At 40.8% G+C, this 23,943-nt stretch overlaps 1 protein-coding gene and 1 pseudogene across 1 annotated transcript; both read right to left on the bottom strand.

Annotated features, from left to right (window-relative positions):
- Window positions 1–5,117: 5,117 nt before the first annotated feature.
- Window positions 5,118–7,172, bottom strand: LOC128442437 (fish-egg lectin-like; annotated as a pseudogene).
- A 6,985-nt stretch (window positions 7,173–14,157) lies between these two features.
- On the bottom strand, window positions 14,158–23,883 carry dhodh (dihydroorotate dehydrogenase). Its single transcript, XM_053424272.1, has 9 exons — window positions 23,739–23,883; window positions 22,160–22,372; window positions 21,861–22,060; window positions 17,617–17,699; window positions 16,947–17,134; window positions 16,502–16,615; window positions 15,368–15,521; window positions 15,073–15,232; window positions 14,158–14,887 (listed from the first exon to the last, which is right to left on the bottom strand). The coding sequence occupies exons 1-9, from the start codon at window positions 23,754–23,756 to the stop codon at window positions 14,746–14,748; spliced, it is 1,272 nt and encodes a 423-aa protein (XP_053280247.1). The 5' UTR covers window positions 23,757–23,883; the 3' UTR covers window positions 14,158–14,745.
- Window positions 23,884–23,943: the final 60 nt, after the last annotated feature.

Here is a 23,943-nt window from a genome sequence, read left to right as displayed (position 1 = left end):
TCAGTTTACTCCGGAGTATTACTGGCTTAATCCTACTGGGATCAGATTTTTCTTGTTATGTAACGTGGAGGAGAAAGAGCCGCAGTAGCATCACATTCACCCAGGTAGGCAATGAGGTCGAGTGTTCAGTCTATTTCTTAACATCTGAAATAGCACAGCTGATGAGCCTAAAGACACAGCAGAGAGGATCTTGAAACCTAGTGACCCAAATTGTAATTTGAAGAGTGTCTGTTTCACAGAGATCTGAAAAGAGTTTGCATTTTACATTTTTAATGCTAGAGAGAGAGATCTCCTAAAGACATCAGACGAGAGGGTGAGAGGCTGACCGCTAATGTCAGCAGTGATGGGATAAAAGCGTTCTTCACCTCCAGTGTCACCATGAAATAAATGATCTGACACTTGCCTATTCATGTGACCGAGTAGGGGAGAGCGGGGTAATGTAGGGTACATCGGTGATTAGTGGTTGTCAATCTAGCTATCGGGATTTTAACTATTACAACATGTGTTGTTATGGTAGTTTTAAGGTGGAAAAAGTAAGTGGACCACTTTACCCCGTAGCTGGGGTAAAGTGGGACACAAGACCACATTTTTAAAAACAATCATATTTTCACTGCCCTTTGTCCTGAAGACATTCTGATCATTTCCATTGCTAGAAAACATCCTGAATTAATGGGAAATGTGAACATTTTACGGATATATCAGTTTAGCTCTCCTAGAGGGGAGCAAATGGAAAAAATGTCCCACATTACCCCGCTCTCCCCTACAAAGAATGAGAAACAAGAGGTTATCAGAGAGAAAAGAGAGACTGAGACAATTAAAGACCAAGAATAAATCACTTGGTCTCTTATGAATGTATGGGACCAATGAGTGTATCAATGCATATCAATCTACAGAGTCTTATTGCATTAGCAGACTCGTGTATCAGCACATTATATCCTTACAGTAGCAGGCCTATGACTCATGTTCATTGCGTCGGGTAGAACATTTTTAGTGGCCATACCGGCTGACAGTGACTGCGTTAGACAACTGACTCACCTACCATGGAAATTTGCTGCAGGGCAGTGGAAACTCTACTGGGAAGCTACTGTGCGTCTTTTTGTGAACGCCTACGCATGTCTGAGGATTATAGGATTATATTAAAGCATAATAGCCCCTTTGTGGTTCATGTTTTTTTTTATAAATATTTTGTTACATGTTCAAAGCGGCGTCAAAGCCTGCCATTAAAATTGCAAACATAAAGAAGCAGCTACATTGTGTTTGTAAAGTTGTTTGAATTTTTTTTGTGTTGGCTTCCCCTTTTGCAAGATTACCATTTCAAAGGACAAAAAAATAAACAGTTTGAAGTTCAACTGTTTGTTTGTCATCTAATTCTTCTTCATGTGACATCCCACTGTAATATATGCAACCTGCTCTCAAATTTCCTCCATTGCTATACTTTTTATATTTGAACCATAAACCTGTGTGGACGATGCGTCTCCACTTCCTCCCACTCTCCAGAAATGAAGCTCAAATAACAAGGATACACAGGCTGCAATCTCGGAGCCAGAGCCTGGGGGATGGAGCCACTTTCAAAGTTCTACCAATACATGCACTCAACCAGTCAGTTTCCCCTTTTTATAGCATCAAATATCCAAACTCACTGGAAAGATTTAGCACTGGAATATCTATCAGTCTAATGAGAACTTTCTAAAGCCACAGAACACATCTTTGAGAAAGATTTATGGATTTATGACCTATGCTGCAGCAAGCCACCTGGTGGCAATCAAGACTCTTTAACTTCACGTTTGTGGAGCTGTCAGGTCGTCCATCCTTTTTTCTTAATACTAACTCTTCATTAAATCAAGAATTCCTTTCAGTGCAGTGAAGAGATATGTTACTATACTCCTACAGTTTATGAGAAGTAGTTCACTATAAAATCGTATGAACTGAGCCTGTTGCATTCACCTCCAGGCTCAACTTAAAGGCAACTGTGCATCTGAGGTCAGACTTTGCAACAATCATGTATCTTATAGCTGAATGAATTAACCCAGTAGGATTAATTGAATTTAAGTTAATTTGTAAAACATAATTCAAAAGCACAGCCATTAAAAGTGCTTTACATAGAATATAAATGCATCATAGCAAATTATAAAAAACATAAGACCTAAAAAGAAGCATTTAGAGAGAATTGAAGAGGAGTTAAATAGAGATTTATAAAAACAAAAATAAAAGTCTTAGAGTAACAGTGAAATGTAAGAAATTAGTAAAAAAAATATTTGACTTAATAAATAGGCTGAGGTAAGCAGGGACATTTTTAGAATTGATTTAAAAGAACTAAGAATAGCAGCAGACTTGCAGTTCTCCAGGAGCTTGTTCCAGGTATGGCAGGCATTCAAAATGCCTCTCCATGTTTCGTAAAAGATGAAAGGGAAAGGATCATTTTTCCAGGGATAAACAAGACACTCCGACCTGAGCAACCACTCACACAGCCACCTTTCATACTGAATTTAGTTTTTGCAAAGATAAAAGGCGGCCACAGCCCTGCTATATTGGAGACGACTGTGTCGCAACAATGTGAATGATAGTGAAACGGATGTAATGTGTTGTGTAACAACTTGTTACTGGAAACATTTGTGGGAGACGGATCAAAGCTGCTTTGTAGTTGGGAGAATTCAGGAGGGAAGAAATTCTGTCCCTTATACGTGAGCTATCGCGACAAACAGTAGAGACTCATTTGCAAGTAAACAAAAAAACAGGGGTGCTGGTTATTTGCTAGTCAGAATCATTTAAATGTGGTCAAATGTCCGGAGATAGAGAGTATGTGCGTCTCTACCTTAGTCTTGAAGAGACTTTGTGCAGAGAAAATAAGAATGAACTGACGACAGCTAAATACAGAAATGGACCATTTCCGGTCTGGAAACAACAAAATGCGTCACACATACATGCCGATAGATTTTGCGGTAGCAGCAGAGCACGGTTGTTGTCTGTATTAGACTGTGTATCTCTATAGTTACACCACAACACAACCACACAACCACACAGACACAACAACGCCGCCAGCAAGAGACGCTGCATACGATGGGTCAGAGCACTGTGGAGCCTCAGCAAGGTTATGTATTGTTGTCTGTCCTATTTCTATTTCATCCTCTCCCGTTTCATTGTCCTAATGAATTTTTAATTGTCTTTCTAAGCTCTTAAGGCAAGAGATGTGTGTCAGAACCGATAAAGCACAGAGACCACCTGTGGCTGGAGTCTGTTTTTGGCTCGACAGAGGAAAGGGCAAAGGCAGAGATGGCTGAGAGGGCTGACAGGGAGGGGTGGGTTTGGAACGCTGTGTCTCCTCCACAGGGGCAACGACAAGCCACCTCCACTCCACGATCCTGGGAGTCCTAATAATCTGTAAAACGATACCGGAAACCACTGGGGTTCTCTTTATCTCTTTGTCATACTTCACTGATCCCAGATCAACTGCTAGAAAACGTAATTCTTCCTGAGGCTTTAGACCATGTGTGAGAAGTGGAGGAGAGCAGGATGACGTTGATTTGGACAGATTGGCTGATTATCTTCAGTTAATGGTGAAAAGATTAACATGTCTTTCTGCTGACAAAACGAAAACACATTCAGGATGTGGGAATAGGTCCGTGATAATTATGTTGCATTCATTTTATTGAAAGATAATAGTTGGCTATAGATACTTGGTGATTCAGACTGAAAGAAGAAGATCTTTTGTTTAAATGTATACTGGGAACCACTCAGCACCTCCTTAATAAGATGAAAACAAGATTGAGTTGCCTATATAAATATGAAACACTTGAAGCGATAATTAGACATAATGGGAAATGTGCTTTTTGCTTTTTCTGGCAGCTCCATCCCCCGACTCTGGCTCCAAATGTACCAGATGGCTGTGTTCAGATATTTTAGATGATCTTTTATACCATCTATGATCTTTTCAGAGGACAACAGGGGGAAAGTATTTTATCAATTCAAACTTTTGTCTTCTGATCCATGCATCTACTGTTGAACTGCTGTTCATGGAGTGCATACAATATAAGAGAGTGTGAGTCTGAAATGCATGAACTTTCTCTTATATTTGCACCAATGGGAAATCTATTGCTGCCTTTTCAGAAAAATTGCAGATGCTCCCATTCAACAGTTCCATCTTCATCTGTCCCTCTTGCTCAGTCCCACACTTCCCGTGGTCCACAGCAGGCCCCCTGCACGACCGACCGAGCCCGAGTCGAGGGCAGACTTTTGGTCCCTGCTGACATTGTCCACTATAAATAAACACACCTGCACAGTTCGTCAAAAGTCTACTTGATAAACTTACTCACCATAGCACTTATGTTGAGTGGTCCTGTCTGCAGCTTGTCCTCGGGCAGAGTAGTGCCTCTGTATTATTCATCACAAGGGTTTCACTGTGTTTGAGGAGGGTGGTATTATAACACAACCGATATGAACCTGGGAGTCATCAGTTCCCCAACTGGAGGCACAATCCCTGGTTAAAAAGCTGCAAGGATTTAGAATTGTATCAGTCTGTCACATCATTACCAATAAAGAGGACATTGAAAAATACTGAGCACCTGCCTCCTTACTAAAGAATATTTAGATTCATCCATTCATCGAAATCACATTCGGTGTAAAGTGTAAGTTAAGATTAACAAACCAAATCAAAATCACACTTAATTTATAAGTGTAAGTATAAGTATTAGGTTGAAATACAAGGTGCTTAACAAGTCAAAATACAAGAATAGAATAAAATGCTACACCACAGCAATAATGTGCTCTTTTATTTTTTTATTTTTTACAGTACAATTACTGGCAGGAAGAGGTCCTAGGGATTCTTCAGTAAAAAACACAATGCAACCTCATGATTCACATGCACATTTGTTTGTCTTGCAATTAAATTAATTTAGTTTTACAAATAACATTTAGCTTGATTCAATTTACATTACATACTTCTGAAATGTGCTCATAGCCAATTTTTTTTTTAAATGCTGATTTTCTGTATTGATGCCAAAATAAGCAGAGGAGAAAAATGAGTACTTACACCACAGATTTTTATATTTTGGAAAAAAATCTAATCATCTGAAGAAAAGAAAGGATAATATCCAAGACAAACAGAGATTGGTGCTCATCTATCATCTGCCACACTCGTGACATTGGTGGACGCATGTCATGAGCAAGTGAGAGGTGGTGACGACCCAGAGCTGCCGCAGGTTGTAGGATACGTGCTGGACGGTCATGTACATTGGGACTAAACGCCAAGCTGTGCCTTGTGGGCGACGTGCGTTGATGCCAAGTCTGATGAGAGGAAAGTCCAACACGGGTTTTTATGAATAGACATGAACTGATATCTAAGGTACAAGTGTTGCATGAGGAACGCTGCACTTTGCTGTTTGTAAGCTTGACACTAAGTGAAGGAGACGACTCAAGTCTCGGCCGAAATCTTTACAGTTTTGAAAGACAATTGTTAATTACACCACCATATGTTGACTTCTGATTTTCATTTTTTGCTCTTTCGATGCTAGATGTAATTCCATTAAAGACAGAGACATCTTCAGAATACTGTGCCCTTGTGTCTCTTGTTCTTAAATTATACGTACTGCAATGATGTGTGCACAGTAAAACACATATTTGTATGTAATATATGAGACTCTGAGGACCGCTGACTTACCTTTGGTAGAGCTTGCCCGTTGTACTCACTCAAAAAACGCTTCCGTCTGTCCCCACTTCAATCATTTCATTGCTAGCCCTGACACGCATATCCAGCTACTATTCCTGCAGGTGGTTGGTGATATTGCCTGTCATAAGAATAACACATACATGGTGATGTTGCCATGATCTCTGAGTGAGCACAGTAAATGACAACATGAGATGCTACAGCTACTTACCCTAGAGTCATAAACTTGGGTGTTTTGGTGAACTCCCCAGCATCCGTACAGTGGGCCACAGCTGAGGTTCTTCAGGGTTCCAGCAATGTTAGTCCAGCTGCCACTGCCCACTCCAGTGTATGACACACATTAACCTCTCTCATGCAGTAGATGCGATAGTTGGAGGGCCTTACCCCGACGACCTCCCCATCACCACCAACCACTACCTGCTGCATAGTCAGACCTGAAGACCAACACATAGGTCATTTTATTACCATCAGAGTACTATAATACATTGGTAGAGGTCAATTAGTCGTTGAGCACTGTGTGAACAGTTGATGTGGAGAATGCCGTAGCTACAATACATTAAACCGTAAACAAACGAGAGGATGATCTTACAAACACAATAATATGAATAGTTACCATTGACTGGTCTGAAGTTGCCAGCTACCAATTCGTGGACCCTGTTTGCGGCATCAGTCCCCCACGTTCCTGAAGATCCATCTGAGACATGCTTGAGGGCGAATGTGCCCAGTCTGCAACAGGACCGTCCACTCAGGAAATGGGGCCGTTTGTGAATGTCTGTTGCAACCACCATTCCCATTCCAGAGTCAACCTGTTTGGCATTGTACAGCCGCGGAGCCTGGCTGCATCTCCATGCTGCGAAGACAAAATCATGATTTATCGGGAGGTAGAAAAATTGAATAAAATGACGATTCAACGATTAAGACTGTGATAAGTAAAATGTGAATCTGGACTTACCCTAACTGACAGCCAGGCAACCCAGCACCAGCAAGAAGGCTGCAACAGCTTTCATGTTGTCTCTGGGTTTGTGAGTCTGTGCTCTGCAGTGCAACTATGGATGAACTGCTCTCTTCTCTCTGGAGATGCTGTCTTTCAAGCCGATCAGTTTTGTTTGCCTTATATACTTTATCCAAACTGAAACCAAATTGTCCCCCAAAACTGGCTCTGCAGGCTGCTCGGGGAATCAAGGAGATCATATTTATTTTGGAGCGTTAACAAGGATGTATTCATTCATTTCAAATGTTTAGCCAGTTGGACTTGATCAACACAAAACCAGGAATGTCATTACATTTCGTGGCATTCGAGTCCCAGGCGATCATTAAACAATAATGAGATGACATCTTTTCTCACGAATGCAGTTATGCAGTTGTTGAAAAGGGTGTGGATACACAAGACAAGCCACAAACACAAGAAGCCACTTGCAATTGTAAAAATCTCTAATGCAAATAGGCGAAAAATAGGGACCTACACATTGGTGTAAGGCTCTTCCATCACTCTCAGTGGCCCTGAGCAGTCCATCTCCTAGAATAGAAATTAGATGTTTTCTATACTCATAACTACACACAACAACAAGACTGATGTTTTTTCTTTTCACAAGTCTAAATATGAGAGGGCTTCTACTTCAGAGCTTGGAGAAAACCATTAACAAACAGAGACTCTGCTCCTCGGTGTGACTGTCACTGCCTGTCAGTGCCCAGCTCTTCTCTCCGAGTTGCCTTTACTGATGACACATATGTGAAACATGTTGCAGTGAAAAAATATTTCATATCTTTTCTTCACAGGTTATTGACAGTTCTAGTAGAGAAGCAACACACAAAAACCAAAAAATGGGCATAAGTATATGCCCGTTAGAATAAATGTTCCTAAAGAAGCAGAAGTGTAAAGGTTCAAAACATTATGAAGCCCGATCCATGAAGACTTATTTTATCTCCAAAGTGATTCCGAAAAATGCACCATGGTTGCCATTTAAATGCAAGAGAAAATAATGCACCTAAAACCTGATGGGATAAGTTCATCTTAAATATTATTTAAAAAATATCTACATTACCATCCAAAACAACCCACATATTTTGTGTGAGTTTTAATGTAACGAAGAATTCTGTGTCATATGTACACATCTGACTTCCTGTACTCCTCTAGATCACCTGAGTTGTAGGCGTTGGTCCACGCTGTAAGTTTGGCATGATCTGATTAGCTGAATTTGGGGGGCGAGGTAGAGCCTTACATGCATTCCAGAAAGGTGTGTAAACATGGTTGAGTGTATTCTCCCCACACGTAGGACAGCTGATGTGTTAATAGTATCTCGGCAGGACTTTTCTTCAGCTTGGCGGATTATACACCGCTGCTATAAAGGCGGAATTGACAACCGTTGATCTGTTTACCGTCCTTTTACATTCATATACACAGCTCTCACTTTATTAAATAACTGTTGATGTTGCCCTGATCATCGTTGTTTTATTTCTAGTTTTGACCTGTGCTTTGACATACTCTATGTGCCTTACAATGGAAGAAGGGTTTAAAAGTATAGACTGGCTACACAAATAGTACGGGCAGACACTAAACATTCAGTAATGGTTCTACCATCAAACCTATTTTAGTTCTTGATTTGAACATTGAGCTGAGGGAATGCTAAATCCACACTGAACCCAGAAAAAAAACAGTTTGCGGGGGAAGTTACACTTCTTAAGTACATTCAGTTTGGAATAGCACACAATTCTTTACTTATTTAAGACATTCACAACAGCACTAATATTTGGACACAACATCAGATGAAATTGCTTCAATTATCATTTATTAACATAGAGGAGAATAAAGGAAAAAGTTATAAATGCTGGGAAAAATCCATTCAATACACATGTTACCTCCCTTCAATGAGTTGTAATTCTTGTTTCTAATTGACCGTCTCAATTACATGCTTATAAGAGATTTTGTGCAGTGATGCTGAATCATTTAAAAAAGAACCACAATATATTTACGAATCAAGTACTTGCAGCAATAGTTTTCACTGATTCCCAAATAAACAGTAGTCTAATGAAGAGAGGATGAATGAAGTTACACCAGATATAGGATAGTAGTTAAAAGGGAGGAAAGCCAAATCAGATATTGATGCCCATTAAACATCTGCCAACTGATGACATCAGTGTGAGCACTTCATGATCAAACCAGAGGAAGATTGCACAGGTCATAGAACAGGTGTCTGACAGGCATGCACATTGGGACGTAGAACCCGGGGTATTTTAAAATATAAGGACACAGAATAAAAATACATTCAAATTGAAACTTGTTATTGAAAAATAGTCACACTGATTTCGATTTTTTATTTGATATTCCATGTCCTTCTGCTATGTGTGTTTTGTATGAACGTATATGAACACCCTCCCGTCAGCGGGAATCGGTTAGTGCAGCGTGGCGTGGCGTCGATGTCTCTGTTTGCCTCCATCACACCTGTGACTTCCTGTAGCCAGAGGCCTCACCAGCCTTCATAACAGCCATCTGCACAAGGACACCGGGCGGTAGACGTCACTCACACTGCACTACAGACATCCAGCACATTCCAAAAAACAAGTTCACTTCTCAAAATGCATCCAGACTTTCCATCATCCGCACATATGTAATGCATGTTTCCACTTTTTGTATAAACAACAGTTCAGATCCTTCTCTTTTGGACTGAAATAGTTGAATTGGGTCTGTTCTTTATCTCTTTCGGCATTTACAGTATACAAGGGATTCGATTTTCACATACGCAACATTTCCTTTTTTCCCCCCAAGAAATGAAGATGCAAGTTTATCCTCCAATACTCCTTATTTTCAGATGGAAGGAAAGCTGCCGTTAGTGTCGGCCACACGGCTCCATTGTGCTGCCGAAAGACACCGGTCGAGTTGGTGCCCTCAGCTCTTGTTTGCATAAGTCGAGCGAGACAAAGAAGGTGTGGTAGCCCTGGTGCCCACTGAGGGTTACAGTATGTGCACCTGTACATTTGTATCTTTAACAGGATCAACAAACCACACTGGGTCAGACGGTCTCTTCAAACGTCTCTCCACCACAAATTCTCCAAATTAAAGTTGACAGGGATTGTTGGAAATAATGTTTTTTTGTTGAACAGGTACACATAGAGCAAAAAATATATTGAGTTAGAGAGCCAGCGATTCCACCTGCAGTTCAGGGTCTAATGTGTAGATGGGCAGCGTGAATCTGTTAATATTATAGTCTAGCATATAAAATTGTTAATTCTATACAGTATTATAAACCACAATAACATGATATTTGCATATACATTCTGTAATACTGTTGTAAATCAGTGTTGCACAAGGTAAATTGGGATTCCATTTTCAATTGTAGCAGAGATATACTTACATTTTGTTTAAAAAATTGATTAATTATTTGGATACAGTTGGTATAATAAATCTTTAAATCCTTGGGGAAACTTTTCTAAAATTGTTAATAAAAACATTGCATAGTTGTTGAGGTAATGGTGTTTTGATGCATCTATAAAATATTGTTACACCCACATCATTGAGATTCTGTTGTACGTTCACTTAATATTCTGATAAAAATAACTTCCAACAAACTTCCAAATATGATTACATCACCATCAGGATTCAGGAAGAAAGTTTTTTTCAACCGTCTTGGACGACCTGACCCGACCTGACAGGCTCGCAGCTGTCGTTCCTCCTCCTCCTCGTCCTTATGGTAAACAAACCCTTCAGACAGCACCTGCAGCCCCCCCGCTTACCTAACCTCGTCTGCTTGACATCTGCCAATCTGTGCATTGATACCTTTCACCACCTTCTCAGAGTTTGACATGATTCGTTCAGAGCCCATCTTCATTCAAGACTGTGACACGGTGGGTCTCAGTTATATAATGCAGCGCTTTAAAATAGATTTTTATTGTAAGGGGCTAGTGCTGCAGATGAGGTGCAAGTAATGACGATGAGTGCCGTAATCTGGTTCCTCAATGTTGATCCTTTGTCCTGCCGTCATCAGGAACTGCCAAAGTGCTGTTGGATTTGTAAGTGGAGTCATTTATAGGAGTCGATGATGCTATATCGCAATATACAATCATGACGTTAAGCACATAGAAACCGACAAGGTTTAAGAACTTGATGGACTACATTCACTGATTGTACAATGTTTGGACTAAAGTGTTTAATCAATACCCCATCCCTGTAATATGATGTACGGTAAAGCATATAGTTACCCAGGGTTACAAAAGATAAAGCTAATTCACTGCTGGTGTGTTTTCATTTCATGCTTTAAAACAGATCATTAACCTTCCTGTTGTCCTCAGGTCAAACCTGTAATGGGTCACACAATTGTGCTTTCAAGCTGATGAATGTTTTCTCATTTTTGCCTGTAACTTTTTCTTATTGTATGTTTGTTTTTAAATGAAATGTCTACGTTAGAATCTAAATTGCAGACTCTGTCAAATAACCGACTGCTTTACCATTATTTGGAGGAAATGTAAGAGTTGCACTCAACAGATTCATCTGTATTCCTTTGGAGCACATTTTCACTTTGGGATTTTCTCCGCCTCCCTTGCAGATTAGTTTTGGCTCTGTCAGGTTGGCCGTGTATTGTCTGTGAAAAGGGATTTTCAGGCAATTCCACTGGTTTTCATTGTGATTCAAGATGGAGCGTTCGCGTTGGCCCCTGCAGGGATTTCATGCTTCTGCTCAGAAGTCATTCCAGTGCTCTCGCGCCTTTGCCGTCACAGTTCTTGAGAGTCGTATCAACCTAAAGCGTTTGGCAGTGTAAAGCAGCTTTCCTCTCCAGAATCACCCTTTACTCATCTCAAGTCACTGCAGTGTTGTGTCTCACACGCCTCCTCCCCAGGACGCTGCCAGTGGCTGCACACTTCACAGCGAAATGCTTTTAGGTTGGTTGACGATTAAAACTCTGTTCCACACCTTTTGTCAGGGGTTGCTTCCTTTCTTCAAACATATAAAGGTCTCGGTAATCCAATGTTTTATTCATATATACATTACATACAAGTCTATCGATGCCTCAACAGTGAAAGGGCCTTTTACATTTTCCTGCATCTGCTACGATTGACAAACAAAATGATGTTGGTTTCTGTAACTCTTCAATGCATTTGTAACGAAAAAAAGGTTAACGTTAAAAAAAATATACATTGATTTAAATTAAAATGTTCATGTATAATCAAATAAGACCATAACACCACCAGCAGTAGAATTCAATGACTGCATCACAATATCTGTGCAACCACAAATATGTAAATTCGGTTTTATGGTCTCGATAGGATCGCTTCATTGCGTTTATTTTCTGAAGAAATGCTTTTTACTTGACTTTAAGTTTGAAAAATGTGACAAAATATTAAATAAAAAATGTTTAAACATTAATTAAACCCACTGGGCTTGCAATGAATTCTTTAAATTATATTCTCATTAACTACTTTCTTTCTTTCTCTGAGAGGAATTTTTTTTAATCACGTTATCAAAGTTGACAAATTACCCAGAAACCTTTTTGCTTTACCTGGTAACGTTCAGGGCTGATTTGTTTTCTGAACAATGACCAGGAAGACATTGGCTTTGTAGACCTCATGCTCAAATATCTCCGATAGTCTCTTTGACCAAGAAAACGCTTCATCAGTTTTGCCATCTCACGTTCCAGGAAAATACAAATAGCACACAGAAAAAAAGGAAAATGAAAGAAAAATACATAAATCAGAAATCCTCTGATGTAAATGTCATCTGTATAAAGGAAAAAGACAAACAGCGGCCAAATGTCAAAAAAACGTATAACTGATTTCTCAATGAGGTAGAAAGCAATGCCAACCATTTCCTTTTCAGCTGCTCCGGGTTATCATTGTTCTGAACACATGCTTTGCATACACGTTCATTAGCGGCAGGGGTTTTCTCTCCCTCCTCTTCACTGGCTTTACGTACATGACATCTGCTTTCAACGGGTCAACAGTCTATTTCTGCGTTGATTAGCAACACCAGTGAATGACAGAAAGAAATATGCCTCAACTGTAATGCCCTCATAATAGATATAATAATGAATATCTGTCTCATTTAAGCTGAAACATGACCTGCACTGGCCTTTCTCTTGCTATTAGCCTTCAGTTTGTAGCAGTGCACAGCACAAATAGCATCTCCGGGACAGAGATGTGCTGCCATCAAGCTACGATCGAAGATACACGAGGAAAACATTCATCTCAGTGGCCTTAAGTTTGAAAGTTTGTGTCGTCTGGAAGTCAGGCCTAATCTTTCCTCCCCCTTGTGACACCACATATGGGATACAAGCCTGTTTGGACTTGGCCTCGGGACAGGAAGAGGAAGGCGCTTGGCAGCTCACAGCTGATCCTCACAGTACTGCTGAGCTCCCTCACTACGTTCGCTGTCTATTCTAGGATCAGCAGGCGGTGCTGCGATAGGCTAGACAAACCAAATGTATTCTGAGAGTAAGAATGGGGGTTGTGTACGAGCTCAGCTGATGGAAGTGGATTTAAGGGTGTTTATCTATTTAGGATCTCAAACGATCATCTTTTGGACACACTCCTTATTGGAATCACAAGAATTAAAAAAAAAAAATACAACAATGTTTAGTTCATTTGTAATCAGTCGCAATTCACCGGTACGTGGATTCCAGATGTTGATCTCCCACACTGGAACAAATGTCTTTTATATACAGCACAGTATATACTGAGTTACTTGTCATGTTGGATATCTTTCTTTCACGTCGGCCAAGACTGCAGTAGACCATGAAACATAACAAATCTCCAAATATATTCAGTAAGAAACTGTTGGACTTTACTTTGAAAAATCTCAAAATATTTTCAGTAAAAATCGTTGATATTCATGTATGTAGGTAGTCAGGGAGGTCCTGAACACAGGCATATCAGTCTCTCTCTGAACTTATTGAGCAATATAAGTTATATGTTATATGTTATGTATAATGCCCACTAAATGCAAAATAGCAGGCTTCCTGTTGCGTTTTTCCAATTACACCTAGAGACTTTTTAGTTTGTCTGGTCATGATACACCTGTGTATCGATTTTTGTGAAGATCGGTCAATGTTAACACGTTCCGGGGCTCTCGGGGGGCACCATTGAGACATTTTGCGATGCCCATTGAAAACTCCTTCAGAATTCGTACATTTTCACCACTTTCTAACATTTTGCAAATTTTGGTAAGAATTTGAGCATGTTAAAGCCCTCAAAAAGCCAATTCATTTGCCTGAATAATAATAATAATAATCAATTACAATTTCAATAGGGCCTCCCACTGTCAGTGCTCGGGCCCTAAATATATATATATGAATTGAGCTGTTTCATATGCAAATATAAGAGGTCTTTCTGGGAAATGCAGTGTGCCAGTTGTGATTGGAGTTTCTTCTTTGTAATTTCTCTGTCTATAAACAACTCTTCACTGTTGCAGCTTTAATCAAGTCAGATGCACAAAAACTTAAACAGAGAGAGACTATGAACAGCCCTCAATCATAAAACAAAGCAAAATAAGAACTCAAATGACTTTCGAGCTGTTGTTGTGTTTGACAACTTTAATATATCTTGATAGTTTTTTTGCACTGTTCCATTCCTTTTTGAATATCATTACATTTGTTTTTGGATTGTAAATAATACAATATCAACATTTGAAGGTGTTTCAACTTCTGCATTGGTTAATTCCTCAAATGGAGAACAAACAAACATTTTTATCTGTATATCATCATGTCAGATTATTGTCTCGACACACAAGAAAGTGACTTGTATCCATCATTAAAATTGAGTTTTCGAGACCAAGTGTTTGAAAAATTCAAGCACTTTGGACTCTGGACTTTGAGAAATACTTGCTGCTGTTACACTGTAACAAAAGGATGAAAGCCTGAAATAAAGTTACAAACAGAGATCTGCCTGTATCGATGCACCATCATTAACCATTATTCACTTAATAACTTTCAAGTAACGGTTTAGCTGAGGTTTGGTGCATTTACTGTTTGCACTCCTCACAACAAATAACGAAAATATGTTTAAAACCTGACTGTCGCTCCCACCATGTTCATCAAGAAGCACGGACGATCACAAATACTCAGCATTCATCTCATTCCGGACGACGTCGATGATCATGCTTCCTAGTTGGAGGAGTTGGCAGCTTCAGGTGCTGCTAAGGCCTGAGTGTCTGTGTCTGTCAGCAGGTTCTGTCTACGAGTCGAGCCTCCTGCTTCTCTGTGATCTGCTCCAACTGCCTCCGATACGCTGCTGAAGCCTTCCGCTCTGTGAAAAGTGATAATTCACTGAATTAAAAATATTAACAGCTTTGTCATTGTTCAAAATGTGCCTGTCAGTGTGGGTTTAAAGAGTTTATTCACAAAGCAACAGTAATGTCACTGTGACGATGAAAGACAGACAGAAAAACAGAGGGACTGGACGACAGCATTTCCATTCAAAGTCAAACTCACTTCAGAAGTTGCTCCAATTCCCGCTTGATCTTTGACACTATAGGTGGACCCTGATAGGTCAAAGCAGTGTAGAGCTGAACCAATGAAGCACCAGCACGGATCTTATCCATAGCATCCTGCCCACTGGCCACACCACCAATTCCTACAATTGGTATTTTACCTACAATAACATGAAAATGATTTTCAGTTTACTGTCGAATTAAGAGGAGAAAAAAAATTAAAATTAACCCATTTGAGAAACAGAAATTAATAACATGTTTGTCTTGGAGCAGAGGGGATAAGGAATGGACGTTACCTTTGGTGAGGTTGTACATCTCTCTCACAGTGCTGGTAGAGAGGTCTTTGAGCGGCTGGCCACTGAGCCCACCAACCTCAGACTTGTGTGGATCCTGAAGCGTCTCGGGCCTGGACACCGTGGTGTTGGAAACCATTAAACCGTCAACACCCAGCTGCAGAGACAGGACGTACAAAGAGGCGAGGACGGGAAGTAAGTCACAGATAATGATTAATGTTGGGAGACCAAAGGTAAAGGACATTTGGCTATCACAGACCCCCAATATAAAGTGCACCGTTACTAAGTGCTGTTAAAATATTTGCTTTCCTTTCCCCTCCTTAATGTCTTCTATTAGGGTTCGTCTCCTCCTCGCTCCGATGAGCACAACAACATTCAAGTAACCTACTGAGGTCGTGATGACGTAACCAGAGCAGAGCTGAGGACGAGACTCTTGAGTGATTCTGTTACGCAACACATTTTAAACAGAGCTCTGATGAGCCTAGCTAGAAAGATAATACAACTTTAAAACCATCAACGTCAGGCAGATTTCTATACCTGTGATAAACATAATATTGGAGAAAAGCTCAGTATAAAACCCTATGATTGATCACTAAAGAATCACAGACCTCATTCGAACAAGCACAAGAACACAAACTTAGGAGGAAGCCAGAAAGAACTAAACTAAACCAACAGATATTGTCTAAACATTTAATTGATTAATATACCAAATGTTTTACTTGTTCGTGACACTTTTTATTATTTATTCTTTTTAATTTAATCAATTTTACTCTCTGAACTTCAATTGCGTATTAATTCCTGTGTCGTTGAGAATGGATGAAAGAAATACACAATTTAAACAGATTTAAGATTGAACTCTATAAAAGCAGAATGTGTTCACTTAAAAACAAGTTAGCCATTTCTTTTTTTTGCCAGAGTAGTTTTACATTTTAAAAGATAGTAATACAAAAATCGAATCTCTATCCCTCCCAGTTAAAACTGCACAGATGAAGAACGGATTCCTGTCTGAATAAAACCTGCACACGCTCTTTTATTTGCAATGAAAGCAACATACAGCTGTGATGAATGTCAGATCAGAGTGAAATAAAACTAAGGACAGGAAGGAAATTCAATTCAAAAGGCACAATATCTTCTAACCTCAGTGACAACAGCGGCAATGTCTCGTTTGTCCTGCGCTGTGAGGTCAGGAGCGATCTTCACCAGGACCGGAGGTTTGTGTTCTCCCTGCAGGGCATCACGCTCCTTCAACACCTGAGCAGATTGTGTGAAGTGAGAACATCCGGTGAGAGGGCACACAGAGACGCAACTATAGAACCAGGTGATTTCACTCTGCAGACGCCTGTGTCAGAAAGACGCACAAGAGACCATCTGAGAGATTGTGAAGGAGATTGAGCTTCGGGAATTTAGTTAGCCAGAAGACGCTTTCAGAATAAAGATCTACTATATGTCGCAATGAATTTCGTTGTAATCTCAATGCCAATTCAGATATTTTTGAAGGGGATATGCTGAACTATGAGTCCAGTGATTTTTGTCACTATTGGGTTGAATCCCAGTAGGTAAACAACCAATTGGACAATCCTACCTTGTTCAGGAGCTGGTGGAGCTCAGCCTTCCCCTGCAGATCCCGCAGACCGGGCGTATTAGGGCTGCTGACATTTACCACCAGGTAGTCAGCCAGGGGGCCCAGCATTCTCACCCCCTCCAAGTAATCCGCCCCCGCGTCCTGGGACAGCTTGTTCTTCCCCAGGTTGATGCCCAGGGGAAGGCCAGCTATAAACACACACACACCCACACACAAGGAAGTTCAGACAAATACAAACACAAGCTGCATCATCAAACGCATGACTCAGCTGGGGCAGAGGCTGCTCATGTGCTAAATGGGCTGGGAGCAGGTATGGATCAGACACAACAGAATGGGAGACAAGGACAGGTCAAGAATATTCTAACAGAAAATCCTATTTGGTCCTCGGTTTCTTTGTTTCAAACTAACTGACTAGTAAATACAGAGAATCCAAAACGTGCCAGATTTATCACTCACTCCATGTTGTAATAAAAATATAAGCATTATTTTGGTAAATGAGAAATCAAAATTTACATTACATTAGTCTCTAAAGAATATACAGATTGATTATTTATTTAAGCCTCGGAAAACACATTGAGGAATAAGACCCTCATTTACAATGGTGCAGAGGGTACAATGAACAATTAATACATTGAGAAAATAAATAAATAAATAAGAAGTGCCTGCTAACCTTTACTTTTCTCTTGCTGTGCTTCTTCCCGAGCTTTCAGCCTCTGCTGCGCTTCTGCCAAACCACAGCTGTTGAATCCATATCTGGACAACACAGATACGCAGTATAACTTGTTAGAACGCCAGCCTATGGTAAAATTATTAATTAAAAAAAAACACAGCCAGCTAAAAATCAAGAGCACTAAATACTTAAACCATAATATGACATTTTCATTTGAGTAATTAAAATGAGATGGTTTAAATCCAATGACAAAGTTTTAAATTCACTAGTAAATTGTCTGTTGGAACATTTCCTTTAATTAACAATTTTACTGGGTATAATGACAGAGAGAAACTAAATAATGGTAAAGACAGATTTCCATCACTTATTCATCCCTCAATTAAACAAACTGCTTAGAAAATGACAAAAGCCTGTGAAAAATAAAATTCTTTTAAAATGAAATTATTAAGGCTAATGTGAACTGAAACTAATGTGATACACTTCCTTCTAAACCCCTATTTGATCATAATACAAGTAAAAAAAAACATCTTCATTGAAAATGGAACATTTAAAGAAATGTACATAAAAACAATGTCATACATTACAAAACATAAAACAATTATTTATACCAATATATACATTTTAGTTAGTGCACATAGCGAAAACTAATACAGTTACAATTAGGGCTGAACGATTTGGGGAAATAATCTAATTGCGATTTTTTTCCCAAATATTGCGATTGCGATTTAATATGCGATTTCTTATTTTATCCTCTTTTCCCCCCCCCAAAAAACCATAATGAATGATTTAAATATGACCTACCCAATATTAGATACATTTACTGTACAATATTCTTTCCCACATTTTAATTTAACGGCTCATTACAGAAACAAGAACAACAAATCAGTGTGCATTTAAGTAATTTAATCAAAGTCATTGTAAGTATAAACACAAGACATGCACTTTTTATAACCTGTGTGCATCTTGAGAAAAATATTTTTTTAATTATAGGTGTCTTACTGCTCCAAAGTCAGTAACATTTCCAGTGTTGGGAAGGATACTTTCAAAACGTATTCCGTTACAGAATACATGCCCAGAAATGTAATCTGTAACGTATTCCGTTACATTAACTAATCTCAGTAACGTATTCTGAATACTTGGATTACTTCCACATTGAATTGCATTTTATTAGTGTTGGAATGCGGCGTTGTTATAGTAAGTGGAGCAGCAGCAGTTTAAGCTCTGTATCCGCGGATGCGGCGGGCCAGCTGGATGCGCTGGAAGGGCAGCTTGCGGATCAGCAGCTCCGTAGATTCCCGTTCATGTCCGGGTGGTCGTGTAGCTGTATGGAGGCGCCTGGCCTCAGCAGGAACACCCCCATACTGGAGCCCCGCCGCCCCGGAGCACGGCTTGCTTTTCCGGGGAGCGGTTTTCAGGTCCGCCGCCAACACCGCGGTCAGCAGCGGGATGAGCTCGCTCTATGAGTCCACCAGGTCGGCCGAAGACTTTAGGACCCTGTAGGTGATGCAGGCTTGCTTCGCTAACTTCTTGATCAGAGGAGTTTTGTGCAGCAAGAATGCCGCGGCAAGACAGCAGCCCAGTGCCCTACTCTCTTTCGCACGTTTTAATCGCGCACATTGCGATTAGAAAATCGCTTTTTATCATATCGCGATTTTATCGCAAATGCATTTAATCGTTCAGCCCTAATTACCGCCATCTATTGGATCTCAATCTTTCTGCATTGAGGTTCTTTGATCTTTATAAAAAAGTGCAGGCAAGGTTTAGGAAATTATGACGGATCATTTCCTGTCCTTTAGAGCTCTTTGATCTGTTTTGCCGTCTTTGTATGCTTTGATCTTTGTTGCTGCTGAATTCTTTGAAATATTAGTGTATAAAGGCTTGGGAGAGGAAGTAAATACACTTTGGTGCAAGCCGACAACCTGGGACCAGTCTATTATCACCAGGAACAAACCGACATCCAGATGCCAGTCCATCATAACATTGATCAACGCTCCAACCTGGGACCAGTCTATTACCACCAGGATCAAGCCGACAACCAGGTACCAATCCATCATAACATGGATCAACTCGATCAAGGCGGTGGTCACCAGCGACCAGTCTATTATCACTGGGATCAAGCCGATAACCCGGGACCAGTCTATTACCACCTGGATCAAGGCGGTTATCACCAGGGACCAGTCTATTATCACCTGGATCAAACCGACAACCTGGGACCAGTCTCTTATCACCTGGATCAAGGCGGTTTTCACCAGGGACCAGTCTATTATCACCTGGATCAAGCCGACAACCCGGGACCAGTCTATTACCACCTGGATCAAGCCGACAACCCGGGACCAGTCTATTACCACCTGGATCAAACCGACAACCTGGGACTAGTCTATTATCACCTGGATCAAGGCGATGCTCACCAGGGACCAGTCTACTTTCACCAGGATCAAGCCGACAACCTGGGACTAGTCTATTATCAGCAGGATCAAGCCGACAACTTGGGACCAGTCTATTATCACCAGGATCAAGCCATCAACCTGGAACCAGGCCATTATCACCTGGATCAAGCCGACAATCAGGGACTAGTCTGTTATCATGTGGATCAAGCCGACAACCCGGGATCAGTCTATCATCACCCGGATCAAGCCGACAACCCGGGACCAGTCTTTTATAAGCCAGATCAAGCCGACAACCTGGGACCAGTCTATTATAGCCCGGATCAAGCCGACAACCTGGGCCCAGTCTATTATAACCCGGATCAAGCCGACAACCTGGGACCAGTTTCTTATCACCTGGATCAAGGCGGTGGTCACCAGGGACCAGTCTATTATCACCAGGATCAAGCCGACAACCTGGGACCAGTCTATTATCCCGTGGATCAAGCAGACAACCTGGGACCAGTCTTTTATAACCTGGATCAAACCGACAACCAGGGACCAGTCTGTTATCACCTGGATCAAGCCGACAACCCGGGACCAGTCTATTATAACCCAGATCAAGCCGACAACCCGGGACCAGTCTATTATCACCCGGATCAAGCCGACAACCTGGGACCAGTCTATTATAACCTGGATCTCACCGACAACCCGGGACCAATCTATTATCACCCGGATCAAGCCGACAACCTGGGACCAGTCTATCATCAGCAGGATCAAGCCGACAACCTGGGACCAGTCTATCATCAGCAGGATCAAGCCGACAACCAAGACAAACCACACAAAAACTGTTTCTCTTAGATTACTGTTTCAATTTATATTTTTGTAAAGATTATATATAATAAAATTTAAAATAATGTTATTATGTACATTTGTCTGTCTTATTAACAGATTGTAATGGTACAAAGCCTAGAAATGATCTTGGCTCAGCAATATTTTTTCAATTTTTCCCACAATAGAGATTTTATCAGGTAGGGGAGAGCGGGGCAATGTGAGACATTTTTTACATTTGCTCCCCTCTAGGCGAGCTAAAATGATATATTGTTCAAATTTACACATTTCCCATTAATTCAGGATGCTTCCTAGCAATGGAAATGATCAGGATGTCTTCAGCACAAAGGGCAGTGAAAATATGATTGTTTTTAAAAAAGTGGTCTTGTGTCTCACTTTACCCCAGCTACGGGGTGAAGTGAGACAGACCAGAGAAATCAAGGGGGTAAAGTGATCCACTTACTTTTTCCACTTTCAAACTATCATAACAACCCATGTTATAATAGTTAAAATCCTGACAGCTAGATTGACAACCACACATTCCAAAACTAATATTGGACTAGTAACAGAATCATGGGGATTGTTCAATTAAGCACATTTATGATTATTATGATTCACGTGATCTCTTGCACACCCTAGCTTACCTGCACATTGTTTCTCTGTATAATTGGCAGGAACAGGGATATTGTTTTTCTCTGCTTATTCAAATGCCAGTTCACTGCACTTAACTGGAGCAAGGCCATGGAACTGGTCAGCTAGTTGTTTCGAGTGTTTGGCAAGCTCCTCCTCCATCTCATCTGTGAATATTCTCTATACCTCAGCTACTGCACCCCAGGCTACTGATTTTACTTTCCCTTTTTTCTTTCTTTTTATGAATCTTTTGAGGGTTGTCTTCTCAATATTTCTATCCCTTCCAGCTTTTCTTAAGGATTTCTTTCCTTGCATGACCTCAGCGGCTGCACTCTCCATCTCTGCGAGGGGTGTTTGGCCCCAGGTTGTATTCCTGCAGTCGGCTGGATTATCGGCAGGGCAGCTTCTTATAAAACATACCTGTTAACAACAGCCTGATCTGTGGTGAGTCGAAACACACGAGGTTTGGGGTTCCCCTCCTGAGGTTTGGGCGTGATTGACCCCACCTCGACAAAACCAAAGCCCATCTTGTATAAACCGTCCACAGCCTCCCCGTGCTTGTCGAAGCCTGCCGCAATGCCAATAGGGTTTTTGAACTTTAATCCCAAGACGTTCACTTCCTGTGGAGACACGATGACAAACACAACAAAGTCTTAGAGTGTCTGGGATCATTCTGGAACCAACAATTTGGTCGTGTAGCAGTGAGGTGACATGCTTACCAATGATGCAGGGTCCTGGTAGCGATTCAGAGGAACCAGACCCAGACGGATCATCTTCACTGCCAGCACATGTGCCGTCTCTGCCCCCACAACCCTCTGCAGCAGGGGCATAAGTTGGTTGGCATAGAAGCGTTCATCTCCAACCGCGGTCAGGTAAGAGGCAAACAGAAGGCTCCCTGAGCTGATGATCTTGACCGCATCTTTAAACTGCTTCTGTTGACAAGATCATGATAAATTAATACATTAAACTACATTGTAGAAGGACGCACTGTGAATAGACTGGTAAAAGTTTGATAAACACATTCATAATGCTAGCATGGTCTAGATTCCCAAAATAACGATTTTGCATCCAGTTTGCATCCAGGGTTTGGTTTAATAATGGAGATAACATCCAGAGAGGATGTCGGATCGTGTGCAGGAGATAGCTACCGCAAGACACATCACAGTATTAATGTATGAACACAGCAAAGGCTGACGGGAAATCAAATGAAATGAATGAAATGAATTCCACTTGTGCTTTTCCTGCCATGATGTCCCAAAATTCCTGCTGGCAAAACTCTATTGGGAGGTTCAATATCAACAGCATGGTGCTGCATGCCAAGCAGTATGACCACAAAGAGATACATATTTTTTTTAAACACAGAGGGGAAAAAAGCAACCAGCGACAAAATCAATCACAGATCGACGACCAGAGAAGAGGGACACAAAGACATAAGACAAATTGAGAAAACAAACACAAAAAGACAACAAAAACAACGTGAGAAAACCACGCCACATCACAGAGAACATGCACAAAATATACACCTTTCACTACAGATTGAATATTATGGGTAGACAAAAGTAGTTGTGCACAGGATGAATGCAAGTAGTTGTACAATATTAAGTATTTGTGAACTTTTCTTGGCTTGTGTGGAACTGAGTGGTGATGAACAAACTAAGCTACCAGGGACTTTATACATATGATATGAATATATAAAGGATATATAATTCTAATGCATTTATATATTATATATTATTATAATAAAATGTTAAGCAAAAACAGTGCAAGTAAGGTTGAGAGGTTGTGGTGTTGTGAATACAATAACAACAGTGCTTCATTATGACGTGTATAGATCCTGCAGTCTATGGTATAAATACAAAGAAGCTAAACCATTGTGTATTTGAATCTTTGGTCTGTTCGGGAGCGGCCTCTCTCCTTGTCTGGACCCGGCGACCCAGCGTTCGTCTCTGGGCACACACAGAAACACTTCAGGGAGAACACTGGATATCATCCACCTGAACACACTGATGTGTCTCTGTGGGACTTTTTACACACAACTACCGCTTGTTTGTCAATGAGCCAACCCACACCACTGCTGTGTGAATGTGTGAGTTACATGTGTGTTGTCCTGCAAACACACAACGAAGCTAAGGTTTCACTGTTTTGTTTTTAGTGCAGAGGAGAAGCTAAGATTCACTGTTTCCTGGTTCAATGTGACTTAACTGCAGAGGAGAAGCTAACACAACACAACCGTCACATGGAGCCTCACGTTGTTGTCTCACACTATCCTGAAGCAGGGGAGTAGAGAGGGGACATTACCTTCAGATGTCCCGCCATGGACGCGACTCTGTCATTGCGTTATAAGGACACAGGAGGAGTTTCCTGACATGTTACACAAACGCACGCTGGCTCCACTTCCGCTTCATCCTCTCGCGATGTTTCCCTCCTGAGCGTTGACTGGTGGAGGAGCTGATCTCGTAACACAAGGGAAAATACAAAACACAGCAGAAGATAGGCAAACACA

This window comes from Pleuronectes platessa, chromosome 1 (genome assembly GCF_947347685.1).
Source record: "Pleuronectes platessa chromosome 1, fPlePla1.1, whole genome shotgun sequence".
Classification (NCBI taxonomy): Eukaryota; Metazoa; Chordata; class Actinopteri; order Pleuronectiformes; family Pleuronectidae; genus Pleuronectes; species Pleuronectes platessa.
Note: the sequence above shows the minus strand (reverse complement) of the source record. Positions and strands in the feature narration are given on the sequence as shown.

Excerpts from the sequence above, each read along its gene's own strand:
- dhodh (XM_053424272.1), bottom strand. Across the intron at positions 22,061-22,159 it reads ACCAGGACCCTGCATCATTG|GAAGTGAACGTCTTGGGATT; the intron begins GTAAGCATGTCA and ends GTGTCTCCACAG. Across the intron at positions 14,888-15,072 it reads GAATTGGAGCAACTTCTGAA|AGCGGAAGGCTTCAGCAGCG; the intron begins GTGAGTTTGACT and ends CACTTTTCACAG.